This window comes from Myxocyprinus asiaticus, chromosome 11, assembly GCF_019703515.2.
Source record: "Myxocyprinus asiaticus isolate MX2 ecotype Aquarium Trade chromosome 11, UBuf_Myxa_2, whole genome shotgun sequence".
Lineage (NCBI taxonomy): Eukaryota > Metazoa > Chordata > Actinopteri > Cypriniformes > Catostomidae > Myxocyprinus > Myxocyprinus asiaticus.
This window is the reverse complement of record NC_059354.1, coordinates 13,333,081-13,357,589: the sequence shown is the minus strand read 5'-3', so window position 1 is coordinate 13,357,589 and position 24,509 is coordinate 13,333,081. Positions and strand designations below refer to the sequence as shown.

At 42.7% G+C, this 24,509-nt stretch overlaps 2 protein-coding genes across 2 annotated transcripts in view; one reads left to right on the top strand and one right to left on the bottom strand.

Moving 5' to 3' along the window:
- The window catches only part of LOC127448186 (collagen alpha-1(IV) chain-like), an 88,432-nt gene extending 85,234 nt beyond the window's left edge, over positions 1-3,198 (bottom strand). Inside the window, exon 1 of the mRNA XM_051710533.1 lies at positions 2,989-3,198. Within this exon, the coding sequence (XP_051566493.1) occupies positions 2,989-3,057 (69 nt within the window). The 5' untranslated portion in view covers positions 3,058-3,198. The remainder of the gene's footprint in view (positions 1-2,988) is intronic.
- Positions 3,199-3,299: 101 nt separating this feature from the next.
- The window catches only part of LOC127448185 (collagen alpha-2(IV) chain-like), a 145,811-nt gene continuing 124,601 nt past the window's right edge, over positions 3,300-24,509 (top strand). Inside the window, exons 1-3 of the mRNA XM_051710532.1 lie at positions 3,300-3,451; positions 3,691-3,798; positions 3,881-3,932. Of these exons, the coding sequence (XP_051566492.1) occupies positions 3,758-3,798; positions 3,881-3,932 (93 nt within the window). The 5' untranslated portion in view covers positions 3,300-3,451; positions 3,691-3,757. The remainder of the gene's footprint in view (positions 3,452-3,690; positions 3,799-3,880; positions 3,933-24,509) is intronic.

Below are 24,509 nucleotides of genomic sequence, written 5' to 3'. Positions count from 1 at the left end.
ATATAATAAATAATAATAATAATAAACTATTAGCAACCATATGCATTGATTTTAGCAGATAATTCCAAAAAGCAACTATTTGCGCAGATAAAACCGATATATTAATCGACCTCTAGCAGCAAGAATTTGTGCTTGCTTTGCAGCAGAAGCAGCATTGTAAGCAGATCTTGTCTGCAAAGACCAAACCTACCAACTTACATTATAACACCTTGAATCTATTCTGAGAGTTGTCATGACTGAGCTGTACTATTTGACAAATGTAGCATAAAATGGCTTAATATAGCTTATGCAGTAGCTATATTATTTATAATAGCTATAAAGATGTTTTAACAGGTAACCTGGTAATTACTGTTTTTTTCAGGTCAGAAATATTTTATGACTGAGTCATTACATTGGGTATTTTCGAAGGGTCAGATCAGGTAGAAATAGTCCTGTAAGGTAGCAACTGCACAGTTTCACTTTCTATATTAATACATGATGTGACATCAGTTTAATTACAACTGATAATGTGGAGTTCTTGTAGCAATGTGATATTCAGCAAATTCCATTCACAGAACACTAAATATAAAATTGCATTATAGAAATGTTGAAGAGTATTTTTATATAGTTCCAAGGTGATAAAGGTAAAATTATCTGTTAAACAGTTGGATAGTGAAATATGGCACTCAAGGGAGTTTTCAGCAGTCCTATAAAATAAGTAACCACATACAGATACTGTACAGTCCTACAAATATCTGCAGTATCAATGGCAATTTTTTAATCTAGCTAACAGATCTGCACCAATGCATTTAGAAATTCCACAAAATCACTAGATGCAACAGCTTTGTGTTTCTATTAGACCGTTGTCACCATAAATCATCCTCCAATGTCTTATCACCCAGACACCTGCCACTTTCTGAATAATTCCTCTGCATGTGCTTCACATTAGGGTTGCACGGTAGACCGGTGCTACGGTAGTATCGCGATACTAAAGCTTCAAAATACTGGCGGTGCCACAGTATTTTTTTAAACGGTAGTACCGTTAATATGGTAGTACCATAAGTTATGTTGTATGTGCAGTAGTAAATGTTATTTTCGCTAAAACATTCATTTAAATCAGACCTATGTCTGCAATAACATTAATAATATAGTCTTTTCGAGTGGTGTCCCCTTTAAGAGCGCATAATGCTGTATAGAACTTGCCCCTTATATGGTATTGTTTATTTTTAATGAGTGGTTTTCCCATGCTTCAAACACACACGTCTGAGCCAGCATGTTAATTTGGCAGTCATGTCTCCTAATGGATAATATGTATTTAAGTAAAACTTCGGAGAGCGAGAAGCTTTTTACACAACACGATTCATGTAACGAGATTTGGAATTATTTGGGGTTTTGTCTGATGAGACCGGGAAAACCCATCTGCCGTGAATGTCTACAAAGATTTCAAGCCAAAGGGGGGAAACACTAGCAACCTTATTAAACACCTTCGGACACATCCCACTGCCTCTGCAGAATACACACCGGTTAGTGCCACTTCAATGAACCTAAATGCTTTATCTTAACATTTACAGATTTACCGTTTCCCTGAAAACGGTACTCGTTGCACTCGTTTATTTTTTCCAATTACAAATGCATGGTGGCGAGTACTTCGCAAGTTCACACTTATGATTAGATCACATCCCTGAAGGCGTGCGATCAAACCGGTGTGTGTGTAATCTGCATTCGTGCTGCTGTTTACCAGGAGACCGGGGCTGAAGCGGTAATAATAATGAAACAGCTGCTCAAAACAGTCTTTTCAACGTTACAATATGTTTATTTTTATGTTACCAACATTCAAATAATCACAGAAATTGATTTTATTAGAATTTGTTTATTTTATTTTTTTTTACATCAAACTAACAATGCATTAGGTAACAAATTTGTCCATTTGAGCCTTCTCCCTGTTCATCCATCAGTTATTTTCACCACTTCCTGAGCAACAAGTTGAATTTCTAAGAACCACCTTTGCTATGACAAACTGTGTTAAGAATTAACACACTATCGTGTGGTATTGTGATACTACTTGGTATCATGATACTTTAGCTGGTATAGTATCATAAGATATGATAATGGTATCATGACAACCCTATTTCACACTTTTGTCCTTCCCCTGGCCACACCACACCTATACCCCCCACCCCCCGCCTCACACACACACAAAAGTTTTCCATTTCTTGAAGACATTTGTTACACTGATTTTTCAGATGAGTGGTGAAATACCTATAACAAAGGAAGGACAAAGTCCAGATGGTTAATAATAAGTTTACAAAACTGTGTGCTATCCATACACACACACACACACACACACACACACACACACAGAGAGAGAGAGAGAGAGAGAGAGAGAGAGAGAGAGCAACTGCAACCCCCTAGATGACACCAAAAAGGAGTGGCAATTATAATAAACTATAAAGAAAATCTGCAGCAGAGATCCACTGCATGACAATAGATCAAGATGTCAAGTCATCATAGGTGAGATTTATAGAAACCAGAAAATAAAGTCACACTGAACTATCTGAATCATCAGCTTATAAAACAAATCAAGTCACCAAAATCAGTGCATGCACGGATCAACAGAATGGCCAAACAATTCACATACCATAGTTTGTATGACTACACATAATGCACCTATTTACTATATAGGCCTATATAATCATTTGAGTTACAGCATCAACAATGGCATACAAGTCATATAATTGCACAAGCATTTTGAATTTGCTAATTCTGCATCGTTTTGTCGGTAAAAAGCACTTATAAAGTCATCCGACAGTCTATGAATTTGTATGAAGTGGACATATTAGCACATGAAAACAAAACTGGAACTTGAGCTGAAACGACTCGCGCGCAAGTTTACGCACTTCTCTGAGCGCGCGAGAAGCCTCACGCGCGTCTAACGGGACTCCTCACGTCCGAACTGTCGACATTACAAATAGAAAACGTTATAACATTCGAATTCTTCATTGAACTTACCTTAGCTTTGCTCTTGCCTATGCTCAAAGAGACTGTCAGAAGAAAAAGAGTGCCACACGAAAGCCGCATCTTCACACCTATGAAAAATGTCCAAAAGGACAAGCTGATGAAGTATTCTGCGCGTTTTAAGCAATAATTGCTTCTATTCAACTCGAGCCGTAAGCTATAAGTTTGTCTGCATCTTTGCTCTAAACGTTATGTGCCCGTTGTTGAAAGTAATGTCTTGTAGAAGAGCCCACCACACCCCCTGACATGACCGCTACCACCCATCAATACGCACCAACACAACCCTGTTTAGAAAAAACTATCATTCGCTTTCAGCATTGTTAGAGGAAGTTTAAGTCTGAAGATCGCCAATTTCCTTCAAAAACAGCTTCGGCGGGGTGGATTTCAGGTGGGACAAACTACTTTTCAAAAGCGTGAACGCATCACGATTTAGCGCGTGCAACTGAAGCGATCAGAGGTAAACTTCTTCCTTAAATTTACCTTCAATAAGGGACAAGAGATAACTTATTATCACACATATTCTGCTAGACAGTTAGGTATTATCATTGAAAGTGTTCAGAAAACAATAAAAATCGATTGGAAAGTGACTTTGGAATATCATCTGGAGACCTGTCAATATATCAGGACATTTAATACTATAAATGTGCAGTGATTTAAAACAGTGAGAACTAACTTAAGTCCATCTGTAACTTTCAGAACAGTGAGCATGCAGTAAAAGGACACACTAGGCAGAGGGAGAGAGTTCATCTGTTTGTCGGCTCACATGGAGGGTGAGAAACATCTACAGCACTGGGACACATTGAGGTAAAGCCAGTTGTTCATCTGTGTTTTGAAAACACATGTTTCCCTTGCATGCATAATAATTCACTTTTTTCTCGAATTGCAGTTGTTTGCTATTGTGCTTATCGGTCCTTATCCTTACGACAGAGGTTAACGCAGTAAGTTTGCTTTAAACTACATTTTATTTGAGGACAAAACACTTTGTGGACATAAAATTAAGTGGGCATGATGAGCAAAGTGCAGAGTGTGATTTGTGCTTCAATAATGTAACAGTGAAAACAACTCAAAAGTTTCAACTGTGCCCCTCAATCAAGTGGGAGTGTCCTTATTTGTATTACAAGTTCCTCATGTACCATTCCCAAATGTTTTACTCTTTACAGGAGCAATATTAATGTTCCTTTAGTTAAAAACATGATTTGAAAGCCACCTTTAAGTTCTTCCTTTCTTATAAGGCTGAAATGTAACTTTCACAGTGGGAAAGTTCCAAACAATCATGGTTGTTAGTGTTAATAAAACCAACTCATTTCTCACAGTGAGGCAAACTTAAACTGGCCTGAAGTTAATGAGGAAAATGTGTTCGGAGCCTGTGAGAGGTGATGTTTTAATACCCACAAACTGACACTTAATGGTAAAGAGTAGCCTACATGTGCGTTTGTATGAAAACAAGAATGAGAGATCATTAACAAAATATGTATCTGTTTATTTAAATTTTTGCTAATGAGGCATCTTTTGCTGGTGGTCATTTGAAAACCATTGAATATAGATGAGGGATGCTGCGTTAGGGTTAACTGTTAACCTGTTAACATTAACTCGATTCAAGTATATTGAAGCTCAATAAGTCTCACATTTTCCATTGCAACTTTCCAAGAGGACAGGGTTTTCAACACAGTTTGTTAAAGAATTTGTTTACCCAAAAATGAAAATATTCTCTCATCATTTACTCACCCTCATGCCATCTCAGATGTGTATGACTTTCTTTCTTATGCAGAACACAAATTAAGATTTTTAGAAGAATATCTCAGCTCTGTAGGTCCACACAATACAAGTGAATGGTGACCAGAACTTTGAAGCTCCAAAAAAGCAGCATACAAGTAATCCATATGACTCCAGTGGTTTAATCAATGTCTTCTGAAGTGATTCAGTCGATTGTGGGTAAGAACAGACCAAAATATAACCCATTTTTCCCTATAAATCTTGACATCAAGTCCCCTTGGCAATTATGTTAATTAATTCATTAATTAATTAAGCTTGTTCACCCTTCCTAGCACCATCCAGCGTTCTTCGTATGTGTCAAGCAACAGAAGTGTAATCGAGCTTGAAATCATTATGTAATGATCGTGCCAAGAGACTGTGATGGTAAGATGTTCAGTGAATTTAAAAAAAAATTTTTGGTCTGTTCTCACCCAAAACCGATTGGATCGCCTCAGAAGACTACTGGATTAAACCCTGGAGTCATTTGTATTACTTTTATACTGCTTTTATGTGATTTTTAGAGCTTCAAAGTTCTGGTCTCCATTCACTTGCATTGCGAGGACCTACAGAGCTGAAATATACTTCTAAAAAATCTTAATTTGTGTTCTACAGAAGAAAGAAAGTCATACACATCTACCATGGCATTAGGGTGAGTACATAGTAAATAGATGAGAGAATATTTTCATTTTTGTTCTGTTTTTTCTTTAAGGACCCCTCGTGTGTTTATTTTCATGCAGATCAGTACTTTTCAAATATACTTGTAGGAGCAATCGTTTGTATGAAACTTTGCAGGGTAAACTGCATTGAATTTTAAATTCCTAGTGATTACATAGTATCCTGAATGGGTGAGTGATCATGTTGCTATCATCATGCCTAGAGTTACACTCCAACAGGTTATCGAATGATTGTTTTTATCATGTTTTGCACAGATTAATAGCTGCCATTAGACAGAACAGTAGAAGCTCAACCAATGGACAACAGCCTTCATATGTGTTATGATGAGTGTGTGGAGCCCTTCTTACAGTTTGAGGATTATTTCAACATGAGAACATCTTTCTTTTCCTGATGCACATGCTGATATGTGTTTCTGGCCACCACCCATCACCTGCAGCTAACACAGCAGGTTCACAGCTGTAACCTCATTTGTTTAGTTCTAGATATAGCTGTGGTATGCATCCTTTATAGAGAAAAGCAAGAACAGCTTCATAGAATATATTACTTACTGTTATATGGAGATTTTCTAATGTAATTTTGACTATCCCATAAGTCCACTGGAATGGCTGGGAAAATGCCAAATCCTGCTTGGCAGTAAAATGTCATTTTGAAAAGAGTATCTGCATAGTTTCAATACTTAAATAGTTTCAGTCTGGCCCATTTCAGAAGAGTGCACTGATACAAATGTCCACTTTAACCAGAAAGTGCCATTGATAACAGCTCAAGGGCAACAGCTGAAAAATGGCAATTTGCCCCCAAAGACATCTTGAGTGTAGTGGAAGGTTTTCTTTCAGAAAAAGCTGCTTTCACTCTTGTGCGTGGTTTAATAATGAACTTTTCCCTAGGTTTAATTTTTAACAACATGTAAAGGTTAAACTATAGTTAACAGAAAGTTATGAGATGTTATGAAGTGCATGCAGCCATGGGAATTAGAGAAAGCATGAACAACCTTTTGGAAGCCAGAATAAAACTACACAAAATTACTTGATGCTTTTTTTATACTTGTTATTAAATTTGTCAACATTTATTTATTTGTGTGATTATATAGCAGATTTGCCTATTCAAATGCAATTTTTGTCTATCAGAGTGAAAACCACTCCTGAAAAATACAGTATGTGTTTTGCACAGGAGTGTTGCTGTTAGGAGCCCCTTTTGCAACAAGACATTAATATCATACTTGTTTTTTAGAGTTAAAGTGATTTCCCTCTGAAGTAGAAGAAGAGTCCTTCTTGTCTAAAGCCTTATCAGATTTTGCACTGTCCTGATGAAAAACTTGTGACTCCACTGAGGGCAGAGTGTGTGCATTATACTGGTACAAGAAGTGTAGTGATTTCAGGTTTCAGGCCAAGCTATTTTTATACAGGCAATGATCTGGACTACAGGGTATGGACATTGTAGGTGACCTTACTTGGGGGGTAAAGAGTGCATGGTGCATGATGAGGAAAATTAGAGATCCTCTATTGAGTTTTTCCACATTTTGAAAGTTAAGAGTATTTTAATATGCATGGGTTTGACCTAAATCTAACATGGTCATAGCCACTAACAATTTGAGAGTTTGATTTTGAGCCTTGTCCCAATCCAACGGGAAATTCACAGTAATACAAAACTGACCTATATTTGTCTAAATTATGTTGGACTTTAGCTGCATATTATTATTTAATTGTATCTGTGTTTCTCTCTAAAGATATGCAGTTACTCTTCAAACTATAAACCAGTTTAATTACAGATACAGTATATGCTTTAAGTAAAATGCTCTACTTGAAATACATTTTAACATTTGATATACCGATTCTCATGTTTGTCCCTTGAAGATGATTTTCTAACCTTTCACATCATTTATTACCCTTAAGTAAACTTTATGGTTATATCTTGTTGTTATGGAGATTCAGCAGTTTATTTGAGCCCTGTGGTTGAGGAAATCTGATGGGAAGGCTAAGGGAATGCCATTGTGGAAGGGATGGAAAGTTTTAATATTTGAATCACATTTTCAGGTTATTTATTGTGTCATTTGTGTCATGGGGTTGATGTCTGGCTCTTGTTGTAGTCTTATGTTTGGATAGAAAATCACTGAAATAGAAAAAGGTGGTGCTGAAATATGTACCACCAAATGCTCAGTGAGAACTTACTATGAATGTTTCCTCTGATATTCCAATAGTAACTATTATCGTTAAATTTATTACATTCATAATAGAGGCATTCTACAGTGATATCATACAGATGTACTGTATATATGAAATGCATGCTAGCAGTCTCTACTGTCTGGTGGAAACTCCTGTGACCATATATAGGAAGAGGAAATGGATGTGGTTCTTGAGGTTGTTCATAAGCATAAGAGGGCACATGAAGAAAGTGAGTGGGTGGAACAGCACCGCACAAAAGATGTCTGTTGGTGATAAGGACAGGAAAAAATCTGCTACATCGCCTGCCAAAATAATCCACTTGGTCAAAACCGCTGAACAATTGGGGGAAAATCTATTGTATTCAATAAGAGGGAAAAGGGCAGGAAGTTAAATTGTTCAGAGGGGAATACCTAAGATGAGGAACTCTTTGCCTGAGCAATACTTTAAATTTTTGTGAAATGTAGGTTGGTCACAGATGTATTTGCACTTTGTGTAGCTCTATGTAAATATCTGTGCATACTGTAAGAAGAGAGAATGTGCAGTTGTTTAGTTTAGGAGTTTCCCTCTGACCCAAGCCTTTAAATTACTTTTGTTGGGATAAATTAATGAAGCCAGGTTGATTTAGACATATTGAACAATTTTAAAGGGATAGTTCACACTAAAATGAAAGTTCAGTCATGATTAACTTACTTTACTGTTGCTCCAAACCTATATGACTTTCTTTGGAACACAAAAGGTTTAAGCAGAATGTTAGCCCTTTGTCATCTTTCACTTTCATATAATCTATTTCCACATAATAAAAGTGAATGGTGACTGAAGCTAGCTTTCTCCTTTCTCCTAACATCTCCTTTTGTGTTGCAAAGGAAGAAAAGAAAGTCATACGAGTTTGGAACATCATTAGGGTGAGTGAATGATGATACAATTACATTTTTTGGGTGAACTATCCCTTTGAATAATATTTTTTGACATATTTTTTAATTAAAGCATTTCATTTAGATGCTTTTACATTAGATGTAATAGAAACCATATAGCATTTCTATAATGTTTGCTGTCTGCTATATGCCTTTAAATGAGGCTTCCCATCACCAAAATTGAAGCAGTAGTTCCCACAAATTAGTTTTAGTGGTCCCACCCATGCCCTGTGTCATATAGCGAACCTCCTGACCTTAGGCTGGCATGGAGATTGTGTCTCGTTTTCCCAAGGGTGGGAAAGACACAAAACAGAACACACAAAACTTAACAATACACTTAAAAACAGAAATCCATATTCCTATTTTATAGGCTCCCAGGTTGGCTGGGCAGCTATTTTCAATGTCAACAAGCGGCATAAAAGTACAGCTCCTATCTACTTGAATAGGGAAAGACTGGAATCTCCAAAATGGTTGGTCAAGATTACAATCAAAGAATATATTCAAAGTCAGCAATAAAATCTGACAACACTGGTATCATAAATTGTGCTTCTTTCCCTCAGGTCACAAAAAAAAAAAAAAAAAAAAATTCAGGCTGGTTCAGTTAATGCGCATGCATGTTCTCGAGTTGACAGACAGGCAATGTCTTTATCTAAAAGGTGATTGGCTCTTTTAACTGTAAGGCGGGACTTCCTTTTCTATATCAGTTATTCATCAGGTGTTCCTTATTCTCCCATTCATTATAAAATCAGTGGTCCATCTCTGCTAAATAGTCTCTGGACATGCACAACTCTGTCATAAGAAATTCACCTGAACGTGCACAACAGCACAAATTAATTAACTTAAATTAACATAAATTAAAGTTTATGGAAGCAAACAATCAAATGTGATAACAAATTTAGATAGTATTCTCATTTCCTAGTTGCACATTCAAGTCCACATCCCCAGAAGTGTTGAAATGTTCACTCTCTTGGTTATTAGCGCATTGATGAAGAGCATTTTCCCGTGCTTGTGCAGAGACTGGGAGGCTAATCAGGATGACCTACCACTAAACGCAGCGGTCCAGCATCTCCACCAACTAATATATACGTTACTTGTGGTATAAGTGTTGGACAGAGATCAACTTTCGTGCTAAAGCTACACATCATGTGCATTTGAAACTTACTTCCGTCAATCTAAATACAGCGTATGCTTCCGTGAAGTAAAAAAAACCATTAGTGTTTCATTTGAGAAGACACTACACTTTGAAAATTCATACACTACAGTAAATGGCCATGTGCATATTGTTAATTCATAGACTAAATGTGTAATTTGGGACACAGTTATAGTTACATTAGCTGTAACTACTGTATATGTAACTAAAGTTCATAACTGATAACTGTTTACAGTTGCCAAGCAACAGGAACTTTTTGCATTACTATAGGACATGCAATTACAGGTTTGCATTAACGGCATTTGACAACGTCTTTGAGCATGGCTCATCAGAATTATTTTATAAATTAAGTTTCCTTTCAAGTCAGTCACTCAACGTTACGTCAGTGAGCTGATGCTAGAGGTTACTCCTGAGAGCACCGATCTCTCTGAATGGTTTTCCATCATGGCAGTTTCATAGGCAGATGTCTTTCAAAGTAACACCTTCCATACTTGGTGAGCATACTGTATATAAGGCAGATCAGAAGACAGTCTCCTCAGAACTTCTCCTTCAGAGGCGAGAACCGATCTCTCTCTGTGGATCACTCACTTTGTTGAGAGTTGTGCACAGAGTTCAGCAGACAGAGACATCACCCTCCTGCTTAGCAATGCAAGTTTTTTTCACCTACAATGGTTCAGCAATAGACCTTCTGTTCCCTGGATGCCCAGTGAAGTGTATCCTTATATTTACAAAAGAGGATTTGTAACCTTCTTGATAAAAATACTTTTGTGTGTTCTTTTTATTAACATACAAAACAATCAAATGCAAACACTTGTGATATATACATCCTTTTCAGGACGGAATAATGTCAAGTGTATTTCCTAGACCAATTGCTGTCTTTCATACTTGGGCAGCACCCTCACTGAAGCAACGTTCGATGATGCACAATATATCTCTGCGAATGCATGAGCATTAAGACGCTATGCTCATGATAGGCATTCTTTTTGAAGAACGCTGCCGGGTCTACAGTTTCCCACAACACCTCATTTGTGGAACACAGACGGGTGTTTTGCACGAGGCTCAGACATGGAGCGGTATCTGAATGCACAGCGTAAGTCTTACGTGGCCCCAGCACATCAGGCATGCAGTTTTATTGGTCTTTCAGGCAAAATCAAGGAGGACATGGACGAGCGGAAACCATCTTCTTGCTCTTCAAAAAGTTTGCGCAATGCGCCTCGCATTGTGCGTAACTGAGATGACTGTCTAAACCATCAGATGATTGCTGGACAGTATGGTGGCGCTGGGTTTCAGAGATGCACGAAGCACACAAGTTGAGGCTTCCTGATACTCAGGTGTTGCAGCTGAGCTTGTTAGGACACGCAAATACGCTTTCTCCAAAAAACTCCAAGATGCAAAGAAGCACTCACAGACTATGAAACATTTCCTGCCTTTTCATGCTGCAGTTAGTGAAAAACCACTTTGCTGACATTTTTCTTCAGGGGCACACCCTGCCAAAATGAACACTCATCCAGCTTCAGCCCCGTCAAGCGGCGCCGAGCTGGTAGTGAGACTCAAGCAACCAAGACGCAAAGTGTCGCGGCCAGGCTCGCGCCACGTCAGGAGAAATGTCATGGTGACTGGTGTAACCTCCGTTCCCTGATGGAGGGAACGAGACATTGTGTCAATGTAGTGACACTAGGGGTCACTCTTGGGAGCCCGAGACACCTCTGGTCTTTGATAAAAGGCCAATGAAAATTGGCGAGTGGTATTTGCATGCCACTCCCCCGGACATACGGGTATAAAAGGAGCTGGTATGCAACCACTCATTCAGGTTTTATGCTGAGGAGCCGATATAAGGTCCGGCCATTTCAGCGGGTAGTTCAGCATTGTGGCAGGAGGGACACAACGTCTCGTTCCCTCCATCAGGGAACGGAGGTTACACCAGTAACCAGGACGTTCCCTATCTGTCACTCACTCGACGTTGTGTCGATGTAGTGACACTAGGGGTCCCTATAAGAAATGCCACAACTGGCTGAACTGTGTTACGTGAACTGGCGGTGTGTGGTGGGCAGACTGCTGTGTGCCTCATAGCCAGCACACCAGGTCGACACATAACCTCCCCCAACATAGTTATGAGTGTCGAACGGCCCTTTTTGGGGACATGTCGACAACCCAAAGATAGAGACAGGCTTAACCCAGTTGTGGTCTCTTTTCCCCTTCTCTTTTTCCACTCCCTAAAAAAGAAGGGGGACACCGTGGAGACTACACCTTGCCCAAAGAGAGGGGGGGATATTTAAGTGGAAAAAATATGTCACATGGTCTTTCCATCCATATGGAGAGTCTTCAAGGTAGATCCTGCCCAATGGGGGAGGAGTTACTACAAACATGGAGACTGGGGCAGAGGGGTTCTGCCCAAGGAAGACGCAGTTTACCAGCAGGGAAACAAACTAGTGGAAGATATATATCGTATGGGCTTAGCCTTACAGGGAACCGCCACATGCGGAGCACCTACCCCAGAACAGGGCTCTTAGTTAGCACGTGTACTGGGCCGGCAGCGAGTCTCTCCGAAAACTCGGCTGCCACAGGGCTCGGAGGAAGTCAACCAGGGAAAAAAGTTTGAACACTACTGGGGATTAATGGTGCACGTCTTCAGCTCCAAGGGAGGTGGAAGGCACTATGTGCAAGCGATACAACCGGCCAGCTATCCCGGGCTTATCCGCATGTGTTGCGTGCCACTACCTGGGACGAAACCGGTTCCACCCGGAGGTTGTAGAACCTTGCACAGGTGTTGGGTGTTGCCCAGCCCGCTGCTCTGCAAATGTCTGTTAGAGAGGCACCCCTGGCCAGGGCCCAGGGAGCCACTACACCCCTGGTTGAATGGGCTGGTAGCCCTACCGGGGGCGGCATGTCCTAGGCGACATATGCCATAGTTTCGGCGTCAGTGAGCCAGTGGGCAATCCTTTGCTTGGAGACAGCGCTTCCTTTCCGCTGTGCACCAAAGCAGACAAAGAGCTGCTCAGAGATTCTAAAGCTCTGCATGCGATCCAAATAGATGCGTAAAGCGCGCACCGGACACAGCGATGACAGGGCTGGGTCTGCCTCCTCCTTGGGCAGTGCTTGCAGGTTCACCACCTGGTCCCTAAAGGGGTGGTGGGAACCTTGGGCACATAGCCCGGTCAGGGTCTCAGGATCACATGAGAGTAACCTGGACCGAACTCCAGGCACGTTTCGCTGACAGAGAACGCTTGCAGGTCACCTACCCTCTTGATGGAAGTGAGCGCAGTCAGGAGGGCAGTCTTCAAGGAGAGTGCCTTAAGCTCGGCTGACTGCAAAGGCTCAAAGACCCTGAAGAACTACAGAGGTCCGATGAGGGAACGAGGTGCGGTCTGGAGGGATTCAGCCTCCTGGCGCCTCTTAGGAACCTGATGATCAGGTCGTGCTTCCCTAAGGACTTACCGTCGACTGCGTCATGGTGTGCTACTATGGCGGCAACGTACACCTTCCAGGTGGAAGGGGACAGCCTCCCTTCCAACCTCTCTTGCAGGAAGGAAAGCACTGATCCGACTGCGCATCTCTGGGGGTCTTCCCGACGGGAAGAACACCACTTAGCAAACAGACACCACTTAAAAGGCATACAGGCGCCTCGTAGAGGGGACCCTAGCCTGAGTGATTTTGTCTACCACCGCAGGTGGTAGACCTCTTCAGCATCCCGTCCAGGGGCCAGACATGGAGATTCCAGAGGTCTATGCGCGAGTGCCAGATGGTGCCCCGTCCCTGAGAAAGAAGGTCCTTCCTCAGGGGAATTCGCCAGGGGGGAGCTGACCCGAAGCCCTAGGCGGCTGAGGTGTGAGAGCACCAGGTCCCTGTGTGCGCACAACATGTCTCGAGAATGAGCTAGGATTAGCCAGTCGTCAAGATAGTTGAGAACGCGAATGCCCACCTCCCTTAACGGGGCAAGGGCAGCCTCTGCGACATTCGTAAAGACGCGAGGAGACAGGGACAGGCCGAAAGGGAGGACTTTGTACTGATACGCCTGACTCTCGGACGCAAACCGCAGGAAGGGTCTGTGTCGAGGAAGGATCGAGACGTGGAAGTACGCATCCTTCAGGTCTACCGCCACGAACCAATCTTGATGCCAGATGCTCACCAGAATGCCTTTTCTCGTCAGTATCTTGAACGGGAGTCTGTGTAAAGCCTAGTTCAGAACTGACAGGTCCAAGATTGGCCGCAACCCACCGCCTTTTTCAGTACGACAAAGTAGGGGTTGAAAAACCCCTTCTTCATCTCGGCTGGAGGGACAGGTTCTATCGTGCCCTTCCGAAGGAGGGTAGCGATCTCCGCGTAAGGTAGCAGCGTTTTCGTCCTTCACCAAGGTGAAGTGGACACTGCTGAACCTGGAGTTGGATGGTCCGGACCAGCCCTCGCGACGGACTGGAAAGCGCAAGGCATGCATCCAAGTTCCGTGCAAGGGGGATCAAAGGGACAACATCATCGGACGTACCTGCAGGTGGGGCCTCGCGGCGGGGCAGAGCTCCATGTCACACCATGTCGTGGCCGTGCTGAGTCTAAGGACATCGAAGCACTTACCTGGCTTCTTGTAACCACCCCCGGAACAGCCTGGGACGGGGGAGGAAGAGGCCTGTCCTCGAGACTGTCACATCGGGGGTGGATTTGTGCCACAGCTTGGCGCTCAGGGGCGGGAGACCCTGGAGCGCCAAACCTGCCAAATAGTGTGGTGGACGGTGGTCGAGATGACGGCCGTACACACCGGATATGTGACCCAGGGAACAAGGAAACTGCTCTTGCTGAGCTCTTGAGTACTGCAGCCACTTGGGCATGCAGCGCAATTAAATGCAAAAGGTAACAAAAAGATGGAGATCTGCTTACCAGCTCCAGAGCAGCGGGTTTCGTTGTCCCTGGGTTGCCCGTCTCAAGGGCGCTTTGAAGCCTTTCACGGGTTCTGGGCGGCCGTGAGACGGGTGGCGTCTGCTTCTTGTGGTGGGCTCCACGCCGGGGCCAGACCGAAGGGGCGGGCTGCGGCGGAGCCGGTGCAGTCACCGCAGGGGGACGCCCTTGGCGATGAGTAGACGGGGTGCAGGATCTTGAGCCGCGCCGGGGCAGGATATGCCGGCTAGCATCCATCTACTGCTCTACCATCAAAAACTGCTGGGTAAAGTCCTCGACGGTGTTGCCGAATAGGCCTACCTGGGAAATGGGGGCAGCAAAGAATCGTGTCTTGTCGGCCTCACCCATCTCGACCAGATTGAGCCAAAGGTTGCGCTCCTGGACCACTAGTGTGGCCATCGTCCACCCGAGAGATCGTGCCATGACCTCCGTCGCTCAGAGAGCGAGGCCGGTCGCCGAGCGCAGTTTCTGCATCAATCCCGGGGTGGAACTACCCTCGTGCAGTTCCTTTAGTGCCTTGGAGGACTTGCAGGAGAGCCATGGCGTGCAGGGCGGAGGCGGCTTGTCCAGCGACACTGTAGGCCTTGGCCGTCAGAGATGACGTAAACCTACGGGTCTTGGACGGGGGCTTTGGGCACCCATGCCAGGTGGTGGCGCTCTGCGGGCATAGGTGCACCGCGAGCGCCTTTATCCACCGGGGGATTGCCGAATAGCCCTTGGCCGCCCCACCATCAAGGGTAGTGAGGGTGGGGAAGCTGAGAAGATCGGGACCAGGCAGTAAAAAGTGCCTCCCGCGACCTTGTCAGCTCTTCATGCACTTCCGGGAAGAAAGAAATGGGGGCGGAGCTTGGCTTTGAGTGGCACCGCGAGCCCAGGAACCAATCACCGAGCCACGAGTGTTCAGGGAAGAGCAGTGAGTTCCACTCTAGCCGACGCTCGTGGCTGACCTGGAAAGCATGTCATCATCTCCACGTCAGCCTGTGACTGGGCAATCGACCCCGAAGGGAGGAGCCCCGCTGAGGCTTCCGACTGGACGAACCCACTCTCCGATGCTGCGTTCGAGAGCTCATCACTTCCACTCATCTGGAAGCCCGATCGGGGCAGTGGAGCGTGCTGGGGAATGGGAGGTCTGCGGGGGGATACCCGGCGGAGGCGGTCCCATTGGGGTCCCCAAATCGCCCCCAGTGCTAGCCGTGCTGGCCTCATACCCGTGGGTAAAAGGACCGAGGCGGGGAGCCTCTGGGGTGGCTTACTTTCTTACGAAGGCGAGCCGCGACCGCAACGTTGCCATGGACATATTCTCGCAATGAGAACATGACCATCCACGAACGCTGTCTCCGCGTGAGCAGTGCCCAGACACGAAAGACAGTGATCGTGACCGTCAGAAGGCGAGAGATAACGAGCGCAACCAGGAATAACACACAATCGGAAAAGCATCTTTAAAAAGACGCGTCTTTTAAAAGACATTCCGTGTGTGCCGCTCTTTTAGAGAAATATACTCTTTTATTTTTGCCGAAGCGCCCAGGGGCATTCTCTGCAGTGCACCAGTGCAGAGGGGGGAGAAGCCGCTGAAATGCGGCATCAGATCCAGCAGAGGTATACAATAGTATTCAGCTCAGTGAGCATGACCGTTTGGCTCCGAAGAGAAAATCTGAATGAGTGGTTGCATACCAGTTCCTTTTATACCTGTATGTCCAGGGAAGTGGCATGCAAATAGCACTTGCCAATTTTCATTGGCCTTTTATCAAAGACCAGAGGTGTCTCGGGCTCCCAAGTGTGACCCCTAGTGTCACTACATCGACACAACATCGGGTGATTTACAGATAGGAAACACACTGGGCCAGCTGAAGTTCTCCTGACTATATCAGATTGGCAAAATAGAAACCAGAGCTCAAACCATTGTTTGACCTCGGTTCATGTCTCTTCTCCACGCAGCCACTGCTGGGAGATAGTTCAAATCATGTGTTCTTGCAAACATAAAAATAAGAGTACGCATCTCAACTCGACTCAACTCAACTTTTATTTATAGAGCACTTTCAAAACCACAAGATTGGACCAAAGTGCTGTACAGAGATTCCCATTTCAACATCAAACACAATACATGCCGTGACAACTAAAATACTTATACAAAGACATACAAATAAAAACTTGGGAAATAAAAGCAAGTGCAAAGATACAAAATTGCCTCACACACCATAATAAATACCACTCACAAAGTTAAAACTTATTCAAAGGCCAAAGCAAAGAAATAAGTCTTTAGGCCAGTTTTGAATGCATCAACACACAATGCTGATTTTATAGACAGGGTCAAATCATTCCATAGTCTAGGGGCTGCCACTGAAAAAGCACGGTCGCCTTTGCACTTCAAGCAGGACCGCGGAACTGTAAGACAGAACTGGTTAGTAGAGCGCAAGAATCTTTAGGATTGATGAAGAATGATCAAGTCTCTGATATACAGTGGCGCTAATCCAAACATTAACAAAACAAACATTAACACCTTATATTGGATCCTAAACTTCACCGAAAGCCAGTGAAAAGCTGCCAAAACAAGTGTTATATGGTCCCTCATCCTGGTATTAGTTACAAGCCTCGCTGCGGCATTCTGCACAAGCTGGAGGTGAGAAACCGAGGACTGACTAATGCCTAAATATAAGGCATTACAATAGTCCAAATGGGCAGAGATAAAAGCATGCATAACTTTTTCCAAATCTCTGAAAGAGAGGATAGATTTTAGCTTAGAAATACATCTTAACTGAAAAAACTGTGTAACACAGTTCAATGGAAAGGAGAAGGCGAGAACCGGCTTAACAATATAAATAATATTTAATGAGAAACTGAACCAAAAAGACAAGCACACACAGGTGTCGGACAGCTGTCCGTAACTCTCTCTCTGTCGCACTGCCGTCTCCAGTCGGCCTTTATCCCTCTCGGGCTAATCAGCCTGATTAGGGGCCAGGTGTGCAGAATCATGACCCGACCCCGCCCTCCACCCTGCCACATTCCTCCCCCATTTGCCGGCAGGTCATCCCCGTCTACCTGGATCAGGGGAGGGGACAAGGGGAGAAAAAAAAAAAATGTGGCACCTACACGCCATAACGGTGATCGAAAAAGAGAGGGAAAAGGCCAACACGGAGCGGCAGCAGGAGAGAGAGAGGAGAGAGAGAGAAAAATTATAATTTACTTGCCAGTTCTCCGATACGCCGTAGTCCGGTCCTCGGCCACTCCTCCACCCTCTAGTGGATGACAGCCACGCCTCCCCAGGTGGATCGGAGGCAGTCCTCCGGCCCCTGGCGACTGAAACGCCCTGCCGCATTTTTGGTGGACGGTAGGGGTCTCCCCCACCCCTGGCAGCGGTAACCGCTCCAGGCAGTTGGTTGGGAGCCCTTCCTCCCCTCATGGTCGGCAGCCATTCCTCCGCTTCCAGGCAGCCGGGCTCCTCCGTCCTCCGGCGGAAGGCCGTAGCTGCTCCTTTGGGGTGGATGGTAGCAGCGAGAACTCTACTACGGTGCATCCCTCCTCCTTCCTGGAAGGCTGCACTCAAATCCAATAACATTAGTGCCACACATTTTCCTGAATCAGTACTTAACAAGATATCATTCATAACTCTTAAAAGAGCCGTTTTTGTACTGTGTTTAGCCCTGAAACCAGACTGAAATGTATTGAAATGTACAACATTTTTATTTTCTGTCAAAAAAGAAACTAGCTGAATGTAAACTACCTTCTCTAAGATTTTTTATTTTTTAAAAGGTAATTTTGAAATGGGCCTGAAATTCTTAAAATCTTGTGGATCCAAGCTAGGTTTTTTTAAAACAGGCTCAACAACTGCATGTTTAAAAACTACTGGAACAATGCCATATGCTAGACTACTATTTATAATAGATAAAATACTAGGACTGTCACAGTTTGTCACCTTTCTGTTCTTAAGGACTCTTTAAGAACAGACATAGTTATCGTCTTCTGTTATTAGTTTACCCCATACTACATTTCCCATGTTGCACTGCCCTCATCACAGCCATCTGTTCCCCATCTTCCTCACCTGTTCCCTATTCCCTCATCAAGCATCGGTTTGTATATATACCCTCTAGTTTCTCTCACTCAGTGTCAGTTCTTATGTTTCCTAGTATGTTCCTGTGTTTGTTGTTGATGTATTAATTGGTTATTTGCATTTCTCCACGGTGTTTTGTATCACCTTCATTAAAAAGCCTGCGTGTAGATCCATCGTCTCCCATCTCTACATAATCGTTACAAGGACATAGTGTCCATAACCTCTTTAAAAAGTTGCAACGGGAGAACATCACAAGAAGTTGTCTTTTTCAGCTGTAAAATAATGTCTTTTAAATGTACCAGAGACACTGGCTTAAAGCAACTAAAACCATTTGAAGTGGTTTTAAATTCAACTACAGCTCTCCCTGATGGTGAGATGCTAGATCATATGAGAGCAACTTTATCAGTAAAAAATGTTAAATCTGAGAAGGTAGTGATAACTGGATTAAGCACCTTATTTATAGTGGTAAACAAGATTCTCGGATTATTGCTATGTTGTGAAATAATTCCAGAGAAATATGATGATCTGGCAGCCTTAACAGCTTTTTGATAATTTAATAAACATTCTTTCAAAATATCAAAGGATACCTGTAATTTATATTTCAGCCATTTACGCTCAGCTTTCTACATTCCTTTCTAAGATTCCGAGTAGTATTATTTATCCATGGTTGTGTGTTAATTTTGTAACTCCTCGGTTTCAAGGGAGCCACTGAATCAAGAATCTCAGAGCAAACACAGCTAAATAAACTAACTTATTCCTCAGGTCCTGTAGAGGATGAGGTAGGGGACTCAATAGAAGATGTTAAAATATACAGGTGCATCTCAATAAATTAGAATGTCGTGGAAAAGTTCATTTATTTCAGTAATTCAACTCAAATTGTGAAACTCATGTATTAAATAAATTCAATGCACACAGACTGAAGTAGTTTAAGTCTTTGGTTCTTTTAATTGTGATGATTTTGGCTCACATTTAACAAAAACCCACCAATTCACTATCTCAAAAAATTAGAATATGGTGACATGCCAATCAGCTAATCAACTCAAAACACCTGCAAAGATTTCCTGAGCCTTCAAAATGGTCTCTCAGTTTGGTTCACTAGGCTCCACAGTCATGGGGAAGACTGCTGATCTGACAGTTGTCCAGAAGACAATCATTGACACCCTTCACAAGGAGGGTAAGCCACAAACATTCATTGCCAAAGAAGCTGGCTGTTCACAGAGTGCTGTATCCAAGCATGTTAACAGAAAGTTGAGTGGAAGGAAAAAGTGTGGAAGAAAAAGATGCACAACCAACCGAGAGAACCGCAGCCTTATGAGGATTGTCAAGCAAAATCGATTCAAGAATTTGGGTGAACTTCACAAGGAATGGACTGAGGCTGGGGTCAAGGCATCAAGAGCCACCACACACAGACGTGTCAAGGAATTTGGCTACAGTTGTCGTATTCCTCTTGTTAAGCCACTCCTGAACCACAGACAACATCAGAGGCGTCTTACCTGGGCTAAGGAGAAGAAGAACTTGACTGTTGCCCAGTGGTCCAAAGTCCTCTTTTCAGATGAGAGCAAGTTTTGTATTTCATTTGGAAACCAAGGTCCTAGAGTCTGGAGGAAGGGTGGAGAAGCTCACAGCCCAAGTTGCTTGAAGTCCAGTGTTAAGTTTCCACAGTCTGTGATGATTTGGGGTGCAATGTCATCTGCTGGTGTTGGTCCATTGTGTTTTTTGAAAACCAAAGTCACTGCACCCGTTTACCAAGAAATTTTGGAGCACTTCATGCTTCCTTCTGCTGACCAGCTTTTTAAAGATGCTGATTTCATTTTCCAGCAGGATTTGGCACCTGCCCACACTGCCAAAAGCACCAAAAGTTGGTTAAATGACCATGGTGTTGGTGTGCTTAACTGGCCAGCAAACTCACCAGACCTGAACCCCATAGAGAATCTATGGGGTATTGTCAAGAGGAAAATGAGAAACAAGAGACCAAAAAATGCAGATGAGCTGAAGGCCACTGTCAAAGAAACCTGGGCTTCCATACCACCTCGGCAGTGCCACAAACTGATCACCTCCATGCCACGCCAAACTGAGGCAGTAATTAAAGCAAAAGGAGCCCCTACCATGTATTGAGTACATATACAGTAAATTAACATACTTTCCAGAAGGCCAACTATTCACTAAAAATGTTTTTTTTTATTGGTCTTATGATGTATTCTAATTTTTTGAGATAGTGAATTGGTGGGTTTTTGTTAAATGTGAGCCAAAATCATCACAATTAAAAGAACCAAAGACTTAAACTACTTCAGTCTGTGTGCATTGAATTTATTTAATACACGAGTTTCACAATTTGAGTTGAATTACTGAAATAAATGAACTTTTCCATGACATTCTAATTTATTGAGATGCACCTGTATGTACTAAATCAGTTGAGAACTCTCTGTCCATGGTAGCAGTGATAACACGAGATAAAAAAGCAGGTGGCTGATGATGTAATAAAACATTACCTAGAGAAGTCATATTAAAACCAATAGATTTATGGTCAGAGAAAACTGTATCCTCAATACATATATTATTTACAGCAATACCTAAGGATAACACCAATTCGAGAGTATGGCCATATGACTAGACAAGTTGACCATGATTAATTGTGCTTCAAAGCTCTTAAAACTTTCAACAGGCAATAATCTGTGCTTAAACATATTCTTAAAAATAAAAGCTAAACCTCAACCAGTGGTCCTGGTGGTACTAAAAAAGTCCCATCCCAGAGGCAAAAGTTCAGAAAAAGTTCTTATCTCTGCAACATTTAATCTCGAAGTTGCTGCCTAGAAATGCAGTTACATATAAAAAAAGCTCTTTTTCATTCTGAACTTTGCCGCAAACCCAATCCCCAAACATTCTCGGAAAAAACCGAGACACAGTTCAATGCACGGGGCATCCGCCCTGCTTTAACACTGCTTTGTCCTCCACAATTGAGTGTAGGACACACTCATACTGTGTTCAGATGTGAAGAACCTCCTCATGGGTTTTTACAACTGTTACTGTCTTATTCTTAAAGACAGCAGCCGTCAGACAATCGCGGGCTTAAGTCGACTGAATCAGACCCTAATCAGGTTTTGTTCAAAAAGATTAAGCAGAGATTAAGGAGCTCAGATTGACAAGGACAAAAACATTTTGCTTGCACATCTGTAACAACTGGGGTTGAGAGTCAACTCAGTGAAGAGTTCTCTCACACAAACGTCTATGCATCCACAGACGCAAGCAGTTATTTTATTCTCCATCACTTGAAAGACTTCAAGTTAGGGAGAATGGTTCCTCTGAAAACATTTCAGAGAGCACTGAGGTTGATAGTCACCTCAGCTGCTGCCACACCGCTGGGCTCACTGCACATGAGACCCCTTCAATGTTGGGTCAATGCTATGGAACTCATGATGTCACTAAAGGACATCTGCATCTTCTAACAAAACGCCACTGTTCAGCCGTGCTGTCCACCTGAAAGGAAGCACTTTTTGGAATGATCAAACACAGTATGATCACCACAAACAAGTCCAGTAGGACAAAAATAGCATATAAAGTTGCTGTATATAACTGTCAATATTTTTGGCTTCGAAATCATTCCAAATACAACTCCAGTATAAAAAAGTGTTATTCAAATGAACAACATGTCAGTGGTAACATATATAAATTACACCAGAAAGGAGATCGGTGGCATCCAATGTTGAATTTGATACACCATCTTCTCTTGCAGTGTCAAAACACCTTAAATTGGTCTGGGCAGTTCAAACTTTCCCGGTCAACTGACTTGCAGAGCTGACCTGCTCTCGCATCAAGGCATTCACCCATGAACCAGGTTCCGCTGGGTTTGGACACCTTAACTCATGAAAACAAAAAAGTGCAAATATGCATCTGATACAGCAAAATGTTGTTTAAAATCAGAGGAGGTAAGGATACAAGAGTATGGATTGCACCGAAATAGCCCAACCAGCCTTGGTTTCCAAAATTGGCAAGGCAGAGAGTCCCGCTTCAAATAATCCTGATAAAGGTACTCTTTTAAGCGCAGGATGGCACCCGCAGACAGAGCGGCATAATCTCCACATTGAGCCTTTATGCCCTAAAGGGGCGTGTATTTACTGTCTGGTATTTGTCTCGGGATGAAAACCCTGTAGATTTTTACATGGCATTCCCGGCAGAGTGAATTACAAGGTCGATCCACTCTCACGTCAGACCATTTGCCCTGGAGAATGGAAATTCCATCCTCAGGTGTTCCTGAGATTTTGGGAGATATTTGGGAGATAAAATCTGTTTGCCTCCCAGGAAACCACACACTGTCAGATGTGGTACTCACTGAGCCAGGCTCCATTGGGATTGGATGCCTTAGCTCACAAATGGCAAGCGGAAAAATGCATATATGTGTTTCTCCCTATCCACCTGATACCACAAGTCTTGTGCAAAATCAGGCTGGATCAGGAAACAGTGCTATTTGTTATGCTGGAATGGCCCAACCAGCCTTGGTTTCCTGAGTTGATGAAACTACTGGAAGCTCTACCATGGGAAATCCCGTTCAGGAGAGATTTACTCTCTCAAGTGCAGGGCACAATCTGGCATACAAAGCCAAATTTGTGGAAACTACACGTTTGGCCATTGAACGGTACACGTGGGAAATACAGATGCGGCCTTTGAGAATGCGTGTCAATGGGAAACAGATCCTGTGATATCACGTGGTGTGACATGTCATTAAGCGGTACAGGAGAGACATGATGAGTAGAGGGCAGTTCGTGTTTCATTCTTTGAACCAACACCGATCACTAATGGTTTAGTCAGTGAGATCATTTCTCACATGGGATCTCCTTAGCCAGTCTTGCCAAAATGCAAAGCAAGCGATTTGATCAGCAATGCCAATAAACTATTGTTGACTTAAAATCACTGACTATGAGTATAAATGTATGAAAGTGTGCCATGTTTAGTTTGAATATAAAGCCTACTCTTTCGTTTGGCTATACTCATTTTTCACCTGTGCTTTTCTCGTGCCGAAGCCGATGCTCGGCTTGTGCTTGCCCGGGGATCTGTGAATCTCTCTCGGAACTGTAATGCAGCGGGCAGCGGCAAAGTGTGCGTATACTGTGCACATGCTGATGTAACTTCTAATGAATCAGTTACTAACAGCAATTTTATTCGGTATGCACATTCTAATTTTATTGTTGCATATATACGCACATAGTGTTCATTTATGCTCCAGTTTATGGAGTTAAAATGACATTCTAAAGTGCTTAACATGGCTTTATTGCTACTAAAAACAATGACCAGGATGAAACCACATTTTATCACACTTTCCTTGTCTTGTTTACTACTTAAAAACATCAAGAGGTCATATTCTAAACACAAAGCGCATAGTATTGCGTCAAGATCTTCCATAGAAAATCATTATAAAGAAAAAACTTAACATCAGTGGCCTTGGTTGAAATAAGAAAACTGACTACAAACGAATTGATGACCCAATTAAATGCAAAGCATGGAGTCTCGGTGAGGTTTTTTCTCTGAAGAGAAACCACATCAAGCATTTTCCTTGTGCACTTTTATGAATTACTGGCTTAACATAAAAATATTTCTTACACTGTCTTTTTTTTTTTTTTTTCATTACACCGTGTTTGACAAGTGAAGTGAGAGAAATTTTGTTCTTGTTTTAGTCCATTACACAAAGGCCTATATCAAATTTTTTTCAGGTATTTCACTTAAGGCGCAACTTGTGATTGAAGGGGTAAAACTTCCACACAACACATTTGCAATTAAGACATTTGGATAAAAACATTTTCAGGACACTGTGTCACTCATCCACGACCACAAGAGACTGATTGACTTGTGTCTGACAGTCAAGTTTCTTAAAACTTTAAACTAGATGCTGCTGATCGCAGTAGCTGCTTATGTTTGTGTGTAATGCCGTTATAACCACGATCAAAGGA